Consider the following 10,152-nt stretch of genomic DNA (forward strand, 5'->3'; position numbering starts at 1 on the left):
TATATACATACATACATATATACATATATATTCATTGTCTGAATCTCTACTCATGCCACATATGCAACAAACTAATGGAACCGCAATCGTCGCGCGGCTCTGTTGCTCTGCGCGTGCACGCACATTTTTTATCTCAATGAGATATTCATTTGGCATTTGCTACGCAAGTGAGGCGCTATATGTCATCATATATACGATTTATTGATAAATACCTCATCTGCCCACCGTGATGTACCTCATACAGGTACTAAGCTCAATATAATTTAATATTCCTACCTTGTAGTCTATGTTTATTCTCACGTTGTCGAAAATTTCTATCGGCATTTGGTGTATGCATTGCTTTTATCAGTCACCTATGTTAGAAGTAACTAACTTCCCGGGTATTGACAATCGACAGTCAGACAGGTCGATCTCACCGACATATACAGTATACTTCGAATTAGACAACCGTTCTGGCGCCCTTGCCAGATCCTTGGCGACAAGATTATCTCGAGGCACAATAGATAATCTCTCCGACGAGATCGCAAGTATATATATATATATATATTATCATCATAACATTGAAAATGAGGGCCTCTTTTTCAAGTTAAATTGAAAGCGAGCACGCACTTATGGATTTCCACAAATGATACACGATGACATAACGGTAGGTATCATAGTACGCCTGACAGACAGACTGCATCTCATATTTTCTTCCGCATTAAAAGTCCGGCATCGTACAGGCAAGTGACCACCTCAAACACATCATCTGCTGACGCAGGTCTTGTGCCCGCTTGCATTAACTCATTGCCGTCTCCATTGTCCATCTCATCGTCCTCTTTGGACATGTCAATCTGTAGACCAAAAGCATCACCAACACGAACGTATCCATCCGATTCGCTCTGTAAGAAAAATTCAACAATGGGTCCGTACGCAGAATGAAAATTCAGTGTCTGCGGTGGGTACTCACGGCACTTCCCATTCTCCAAAATATGGTAAACGGTAGCAAACTTGCCCTCTTGTACGATGCGTGAAACATGCTCTCTCACCACACACACACAAGTTTCCTCAGTTATATCATGATTCTCCGGCTCCGGCAAGGATTTCACATCGCATCCAGCATGTACACCTGTGTGCACACCCGCGGCTGATGTGTGTTGTACTTGTTGCCTGGTGAGCAAAGGAGGTACAGATTCGGTCATCACATGCACAGCCAACTCATCCGCAGCCTGATCCAGTTCTTCCACCATTGCCACACCCAGATTCGCCCAAAGGGATCGAAATTTCTGCACAAATTCAGCTCTACCCGCCACCTTACTGGGGTTTTCACTTTCACTCATCGCCACACCCATATATTTTAAAAATCCCAGAGGCAGGCCTGTTCTGAAGCTTGGGTCCATAGCCAATGCGTTCGACAGCACGTGGGGTACTGCTTTTTCCATGAAGGTAGCCCAGCTATGATTCTGGTATGTTGACACGGTCACATGCGTGGAATCCTCATCTGTCAAGTTCAATTGGGCAACGCAAGTAAGAATAGGCGAGGTTCACGCGTAAAATCGAGCGCTAAATAATTATATTATATAAATAGATTATATATCACCCACATGAATCGTGCACGAGTTGATTTTCTTGTATTCTAGCGAATAATACTCGCTCGATAAGGGCGACGTTGGTATTGATCTAGAACGACCATAGTTTACACGACTTCCTGCCCTATCAACAGTGTACTTTTCACTGCCCGACAAGGCAATTACTGTAGCAATTTAGGAAGGGAGCATCAGTAATAAAAGCTATCTAATGTAGATAGTCTGGCGTCAACTCCACTATCGAAACGATGTCTCATAGCTCTACAGTGCGGGATGTAACCACGAGTATTGCGCCAGCTAATAAGACGTCAGTGACATGTTTAGTGACACGTTTCCCCACAAAACGAGATAGTAACTTGACTGACATGTATCTGTCTTACAGCATGCGTACGAATGTCGTCATCAGTACAAAAAATGAGACGGCAAATCTGCTATGTGTTCAAATCGCGCCCGGGCATCAAAAAGACAAATTGGCATCAAAGCTTGCGAAGCTGCACAAGCGGTGCCATCAGACGTCTCGGGAGCGTGTATACTGAAACGAAAATTAACGCATGGCGGCGATTTCCACGCTCTTAAACCTGTACAGCACAATACGATATATCATCACAAAAAAGCAACGAAACAAAAGGTATCGCAACCCCCCCCCCCCCAAATATCTACAGAGGATGTCGAAACATAATATCTTCAATAAGCTCACATACCTGTAGCATTTGCTTGGTGTACCCAACCCCGGGGGAAATAGATCATGTCCCCCGCATGAAGGACAGTATCGATCACAGGTACACGTCCCTCCATACTAGCGGCTGTGTAATTAGAAGAAGAATGGCGCGGCAAGAATTCTTCCTCGCTCTCGGGAGCGTATACTCGCCAACGCTTGCTACCCTCCGTTTGCAATACAAAAGCTTCAATGTCGTCGAAGTGTGGTGCGAATCCCTATAAAACATGAAGAAACATTAAACCATTCAGTCGCTAAATTGTTTTATACATTGCCTGTTACTGTCAAGCACGAAAGGAAATTATCAGAATCAGGGTGTGGAATCCTCATCCAAATGATAGAACACCAAACAAGTGAGCCGAGACTCGAGAAACTAACGAATGTACAGCGGGCTACTCTTTTGCTTGAGAACCACGAGCGGGCGGATTACAACGACAACTCGCACTATGTTCACATGCAGACGAAGGTATACACGAGGGTACTCAGTATAAACCTCTCGTTCGCATCCATCACATTCAATGTTACATGCATACTGTTGAAATCAATAGAAATAAAAGCTGAAGTATACATGAGATGTTTCTTGTATTAGGTGTAATATCCATATCTGCGGTAGCAAGTGAATCCATTTATCACACATCATTCATGGTGTGAAAAGCGTTCTTGCACATGAACACTTACATATGGAATAGTGATCTGAGTAGGTAAAAATTCAACCATGAAAATTCTGAACAGTTGAACGAGACTGGACGAGACGGGCATGCATACACATCATTTCGGACATGAAGCAACACAGTCAAAACAGCACAAGCGTGGATTGCCAAACAAAATCATTGAGATTGTGGAACATCAACAATGAATAATGCTGACACGACAAATTCCGGCTTGACTATACAGTTGGCGATATGATAAATGTACGGATATACAGCAAAGTAAAGTGCAACATCCCTCTACTCGTACAAATTAACGCAACACTTTAAGGGATTGATCTAATCGAACATGCTACACTCGTGGTATCCTCGTGAAAATCTTATTTACAGATAATTATATTGTTTTATTGACATAATAATTTTATGAACGAAAATACGCAGGAGGACTAATGACCCGGTCACAGAAAAAAACAGAAGCAATTAGTGTGTCGCAATCGAATTCTTGCATACCAATGTATTTCCTACCAAACTGCGAATGTAATAAGAAACGAACTTCAAGTGACACACCTGTGTAGTTTGATTCGACCACCCTACAACCCTGTGCACACATATTTTAGACATCATACTTCAATAATAAGTTCCATTTTACAGCCTTTATACATGGTACAATATCACAATAATCAATGGAAAAGAACTTGCAGCTTTGCAAGACAGGTATAATCGTTATAAATCTAGACACGCAAATACAAAAAAAATTAATGAACTTAAACATAAGATATATATATATATATATGAAAGTAGAAGTGCTTATAAACTAATACCCAATATATATATATATATATATAGTTATAAACATATAACATATCTTGCATACATACATTATTACATAACTACACATACACACGTATATATGTATATATATATAGATATAGATATATAAAAATAATAGAAATATAAACAAACGAACGCACACACACACACACACACACATATATATATATATATTATAGTTTACGAGAATACACATGAATTCATATATGCATACATGCATATCTTAATATCATCAGTACCTCACTTCAAATCGTACGTTCACAATGTCATAGCAAACCTCCAATGCAGATACACTTTGGTCCGATTCCGAAGAAATGCTCATACGCGAACATGATACATATATGGCTGAAAGCCCCGGAGGCGTGAATTGCACACCTGAGTATTCTTGGGCGTGAAGTACACATTTGCTCCCATGCCGCAGAGGAAGAAATTCTGTAGAATCGATAGCATGCGCCATACAGGCTCATGGAAAGATTGAGGATTCAGCATTCGGATCGAACAGCCACTCTCATAAAAATCCCACACACATCCAGGGTAAGCTCTACCCTGAGGCGTGAGTGTTGATCTCACTCCATCAACACAGCTGGTAACATCTAAATTTATGCCAAATCGCACCACATCCTGGCGCAGGATTTTGTCCAAGTCTCCTTTACTGAAGTATTCAGCGAAATCATTACCAGTACCATTTGAGGATCGTTTCACATGCAAAGGTTTCTGTTCCCAGTAGTCTTCAAAGAATTCGATAGCGCTTACATCACTTCCGATCATCCACTGAAAGTAGTCTTCCGAATTGGTATCTGCGGCGTGCGAGGTTGAAGCGAGGATCTCGCTTTTTTTAAGATGTGAAGATGTATTTATGCTATTATTTGACTTGTGCGCCCCACTCGTAAGCTTATCAGAACCGTGCTTGCCTGGCGTTTGTGCCTGTATACCGGTCTTAGTGAAGACTTTTGCAGACTTCACATCTTGCAGTGATGGCTTTATGCTAACATTCTTCCTGCTCGAACCAATTTGACTGCGGGCTAAAACGGATACCTTCTTGCCATGTTTTTTCGCCATGGTTCCTACCAACACTCACTGTAGCTGCTATCAAGAGATGTGTATTACGGTTCGTCTCGTTATGTTCTTAATATTGTAAACTTACTAAGATCTGAAATAGGCTATTATCCTCGTGTACGGTGTATGATAATACTAGCAAACTGTCCAATCCTGCCAAATCTGGGGTCTTGGGCATCGCCCGCTTTTTTGTCCAATTGCCCATTTTTAGTTGGTCTACTCACTAATACTGCTGATTAAATTGATCAGTGACTCATTCAGTGACAGCGTTATTTATTTATCTCATTTCGAAATCTGGGATGAGAGTTGTACATAATTGGATAGACAAATATTTTATTTGTAAATATGTATGTATCCTCGGGTCCTCTCTCTCTCTACTGAGTAGAACAAAGTTTCTTTATGGTCTCTATTTTATGTTTATAACTGATAAATAAAGTGTGTAAGCCGAACATAACGCGGTCCACTTTAAAATGGGTATGTGCAAGACAATCGGTCCGGTCGATTAGGATGATTAGCCACCATTGCTGTTTGCTATTTGCCTCGAGCAGCAATTGCAATAGTTGCATTGCCATGCAAGAGGTTATTTCTAAATTGCTGAACGTCGGAGTGGGACACAACTATACCTGAGAAATAACACTATATCGTGATCTTATGTATAACATTCATGACCCTATCAAATAATTGCGCTAGTTACGATTCTATGAACAACGTACAGTAATTTTTAATCACTAAGCTCAACTTGGACTGTGCATCCATTTTAAGCTGTGTATTTTTGATGTGCTGACCGCTACGAGTATATACAGCTGTCACGCTACCTGATTCGCTTGCACGTCTTTATCTTGTCTAATTATTGTGCGTTCGAGCTCATCTTCTGTAGCGATATGCATTACGCACACCAATACTGTACTTCATTCTCGAAACGTCAGCCCTTTTTTTTAAGCGTTACAACCACTTTCACTGATCCTACGCCAGGATATTGTATATCTAACAAGAATGTGTCGCTTCGCCTGCAGCAAGTACGTCGTCGAAAGCAAGGGCTGGGAATGACCCTGTGATACCCTCACAGCTGAGGAGTAGAACACACAATCCAGACGAGACGTATGTAGCAATATGTGAAAAACAGGGAATCAAGCCGAATGCTGCTGTCAGAGTCGCTCTGAATAATGAATTTGTGAAAGTCTTAGAGATTTTTCCAGACCAGTTTGAAGTCTCAGAGCTACCAGCATTGGGTACGTGCACTTGATTGGTATATCCAGCTTTTTGGCCAGCATAGCAACTACACTAGCGTTCGTGGCTTCAGCTCGTTTTCACCAATCCGTCACTGTCACAAAATCAATTCGATTTTTATACACTCTGATTGGGTTCGAATATTATTTGATAGTCTTCCTTTGAACTTTATGTTGTGATCTGCTGCCGTATATCTGTTAGCGTACAATAATTTTCTAAGTATGTGGGCGGATGAAACTCATCGACCAATACATGAGATGTTAGCGCTTACCTCTACAGCCTCCATACGGATCATGCGTGTTCATTATACACGTAACTTCTATCTACTATTTTGACACACGCATTTTTCGTCACATGGTGAACTCGTGAGAAAACTATATTTTATTATTCCGCAGGCGAAATTCTGAAGCACGATACCAAGATCGAGTACGTGAAGATGCCAAACTGCCAATTAGGCGCAACTCTATGCTATGGTATGTACCGCTATTAGGATTTAGAACCCGTCTTAAAATTTTCATTCTTTTCTCTAAATGGACACCTTTGGACCCATACATTGCTCCTGTTGAAGTTGAATCTTTGTCGCAGTGTATAGTTCTCAACATGAAACGCCATTGGACTTCGTAGAAACGTGTATTCTGTCTTTAGTGGATGCATGATAGTTCTATCGGGAAGAGACAAACGTGTATCCTGTCTTAAATGGATGCACTATGGTTGTAATTGGAGGAGATTGTTTGAGTGTCATTTTTTGCGTGATGCATATCGTAGCCAACTGTGACGCCAACATGAATGATTTGGCAGTTCTTGCCGTTCCAACCCCAATTGGCTTATCAAATTCATTTGTGGCATCACATATCTCGTTTACGACGACATTCTTTTCTTGCTGATCTTAAATCGTCGCATATAGTTAACGCATCTTTCAATTGATGTTGCATGTATTATGGGGATATCAGTTTGATGGTCGATGCTGTCTAAAAAAAATATTATCGCATGCATTCAGGCATATTATGTTCGTATTTGGGTTGGGATTGTCAGGATAATCTCCGCTAATTGAAATTATTTTGCAAAGCAGTTTTTGCTGGAGTTCTAAAAACCAACAGAACTATCAAGAAATTGGATTTTAGTTACAATCGACTATCACCGGTGGCCTCGAAAGAACTTCTTCGAGCAGTAGCTGGTAAGTCTGTACGTGTGAATTGCGTGTAAAAGCTTGTTTTTGAGGTTTCTCTCTCTCGCAGTTTTGGGTGGGGAAATGTCGGTTGGATCGTTGTATGGAAGCTACCTGTATCGCCATCGTCGAACTGTTCTCAACGATGTGTTGTTAAAGAGTCTGATGGAATGGGTAGTCGCACATTTAATTATAGAGGCCACGGTAAGATACCTTGTGCTATTCTAGGTCAAAGTTGCAACATCTAAAGTATCATCGTTTGTATCTGCTCAACGTCATTGTTGTCTCGAATTAGAATAGGTTGCCTTTTCGTTGGACTTTTGAATCGGAAATCCGTCATTCGGATTCTAGATTATCAATCACCAATACTTGGGGAACCTTTGAAGTGTGTGTTCAGAATGAGAGTCCTGTATTTTCAAGGATAGTAGATAATTTTCTGATATATTGACAAACTACACCCCCTCACGTACAATATTATAGATAATCCGGTTATTGAACATATCAGGCTTCGAGGCAATCATCTTACGGAACACATATGCCAAGAGATAGCAGGGGTATGTTGGTGGTTGAAGAATTAAGAATAGTTATTCATATCTATTCTCGGTGAATGCGTTCCTGTGTTGTTACCGACGTTTGTTGGTCATTCAATTATCATGTAGTTATCGAAGGATTTCGTTGCCTTTTGTTTGTGGTGTGTCTATTCTGTACGCATTCTGCTATACCCGAATTTTATTAGGTACTTCGTGTCGTAATGTTCGGTTCTCTTTTGTTTGGTGAGATGGTTGTGGGCCACCAGTGACTCACCATTCTATCCTATTCGATCTATTGTGAGGGTCTGAAATTTGCTCTTGAATTAAAGATACATACACTCGAATGACTTGCTGCGTCGGTGATGCGAGCAAAATTTCATAGAAATATTGCTTCTAGATATGCGGGAGGGCTTTAGAATGTGGACTAAATATGTACTCACAGTGTTCACGCATGGAGCCACGACTTCAGCTGCGTTTGTGGACTATTGAGGCACATATCAGTAGTAAGCAATCCCGTTATTTGCACAACCTACAGGAGCTCGAGAGAAACATAACATTAAAACATCTAGATATAACAAACAATGACATGGACATGAGTGGAGTAGTACTGTTGATAAATGCGATGCCGGAATGTGATGTGGAGTATGAAGGAAACTTCTGGGCTGCTGAGATCGCTAATAGGTGTGGACAGTGCGAATAGTTGTTTGATCGAAAGCGGGTTTACTATCCAATGTAATATAGGCTACACTTGCTTGTATTGTAATGAGTGTTAGATTTCAGTGGAGATAACTGCCACTAAGGAGTGCTACACATTTAATGATAGCATGCTGCAAACATGTTCTTCTATTGCCTGCGTGTCGTTCTGTGGTGCACCGCGCGTGTGTGGTGCGTGCAGTCGGTGTCGTTGGATGAATATATTAGTTATTGCTTATGCGTGGTTGAGTTAAGGCGCTGCACGAGCGAGGACATTGACGTTTACGTATACTTCGCAACACAGTACGTGTAGTTAATTTTTATTTATCACCTACTCGCTATTTGAATGGTTGACGTGTCAAAGGTTGACTTGGATAACTTGTTGTGGTGTACTTCCTGGAGTTCCTTGGAACTATGCCAAAACATTTAAGAATCTATCAAATGCCGCTCTGGGATTTGTTAGTATGTCTACGCTAGGGAGAGTGCGATTGTCGATATTCTCAGGTTGAAATGCTCGGAAAGAGTCTTAATTAGTGCTCTTGGAAGTTTTGGCTGTTTTATGTAATATGGGTGTCTAGTAACCGATTGCAGTCGTATTACAATTCTAGAACGTTTTCTACATCATATCGTTGTGTAGATGTCTGTTATATTCAGCACAGTCACTTGTAACAATATGACAGATGTCACTGAGGTGTTCACACTAGATGATTGTTATACGTCGTGTTGCTCAGCGTGCTGCGAGTCAAGGCCGTAAGACTGCAATTGTGAATGTCTTATCGTTTTATTCATCGACATTACTCACCGATATGAAAATCTTCAAATATATTGAGTGGTCGTGGTTATTTTATTTCACCGTTACCTTCTCCCCACAATTAGAATTGTATTGTCATGATTGATTCCATTTATTAAATCTCAGCATAAGCCACGGCCTGGGGATAGTTCTCAGTTTCATCGGTGGATATTATCTTATTAAAGAGGCGTCACGACCTGTTCATCCCACGATCTACCTTGTCTCTTGCTGGATTTTCCTTTCTTCGCTCGTGGCCTTGTATACTTGCTCGACTCTGGCCCATTCCTTTCATCGCATGAAAATCACCGGAAGAATGTTTGTGGTATGTTTGCGGGTACATGTACTGTGGTTTGCAGTTGAGCGAATGTCTATATGAATGTTTTGTATCTATTGTATTGACTTACAGTTACACAGTGTATTGTCTGTGTAGTATATAGCCTACCTTGTGGATGTAATGTCTCTATTGTATTGACTTACAGTTACACAGTGTAATGTCTGTGTAGTATATAGCCTAACTTGTGGATGTAATGCATCTATTGTATTGACTTACAGTTGGCAATCATTTTCCAATAATATAATTTGCACACAAATATATTCTGAGTCGTTTGTGTTCATTTAATTGCCTCGTGCATATATCAAGCTTGTATCTGTTTCTCACATACGTCTTCTATTGCTTTGAAGAAGATCAGAGAACTACATGGATATGTTTGCGAGCATTTCTTCGTACACATATATACATAGTCATATCGTTCTGTATATTCGTCTGCATATTGTAACTGTGTACATACATACATACATACATACAACTTATGTAGTGTACATATATATGTATAAGTATATATATATATATATATATATCGATATCTATATATATATATATATATATACGTGTACATATACACACACACGCACACACACACACACACACACACA

General features: G+C 40.5%; 2 protein-coding genes across 2 annotated transcripts in view; one reads left to right on the plus strand and one right to left on the minus strand.

The window, feature by feature from the left end:
- Positions 1–181: 181 nt before the first annotated feature.
- SARC_05289 (hypothetical protein) lies at positions 182–4,902 on the minus strand. The gene is made up of 3 exons (XM_014300845.1): positions 4,134–4,902; positions 2,267–2,498; positions 182–1,480 (listed from the first exon to the last, which is right to left on the minus strand). Exons 1-3 carry the CDS (start codon positions 4,815–4,817, stop codon positions 684–686), a joined length of 1,713 nt encoding a protein of 570 aa, XP_014156320.1. The 5' UTR covers positions 4,818–4,902; the 3' UTR covers positions 182–683.
- A 299-nt stretch (positions 4,903–5,201) lies between these two features.
- The window catches only part of SARC_05290 (hypothetical protein), a 7,727-nt gene continuing 2,776 nt past the window's right edge, over positions 5,202–10,152 (plus strand). Inside the window, exons 1-7 of the mRNA XM_014300846.1 lie at positions 5,202–5,288; positions 5,828–6,043; positions 6,437–6,514; positions 7,111–7,215; positions 7,687–7,760; positions 8,272–8,417; positions 9,346–9,541. Coding sequence (XP_014156321.1) covers positions 5,285–5,288; positions 5,828–6,043; positions 6,437–6,514; positions 7,111–7,215; positions 7,687–7,760; positions 8,272–8,417; positions 9,346–9,541 — 819 coding nt within the window. The 5' untranslated portion in view covers positions 5,202–5,284. The remainder of the gene's footprint in view (positions 5,289–5,827; positions 6,044–6,436; positions 6,515–7,110; positions 7,216–7,686; positions 7,761–8,271; positions 8,418–9,345; positions 9,542–10,152) is intronic.

The sequence above is a fragment of the Sphaeroforma arctica genome (assembly GCF_001186125.1).
Source record: "Sphaeroforma arctica JP610 unplaced genomic scaffold supercont1.333, whole genome shotgun sequence".
Taxonomy (NCBI): Eukaryota; class Ichthyosporea; order Ichthyophonida; genus Sphaeroforma; species Sphaeroforma arctica.

Excerpts from the sequence above, each read along its gene's own strand:
- SARC_05289 (XM_014300845.1), bottom strand. The coding sequence starts at position 4,817 with ATGGCGAAAAAACATGGCAAGAAGGTATCCGTTTTAGCCCGCAGTCAA. Across the intron at positions 2,499-4,133 it reads TCACGCCCAAGAATACTCAG|GGATTCGCACCACACTTCGA; the intron begins GTGTGCAATTCA and ends CATGTTTTATAG. Across the intron at positions 1,481-2,266 it reads ACACCAAGCAAATGCTACAG|ATGAGGATTCCACGCATGTG; the intron begins GTATGTGAGCTT and ends TGAACTTGACAG.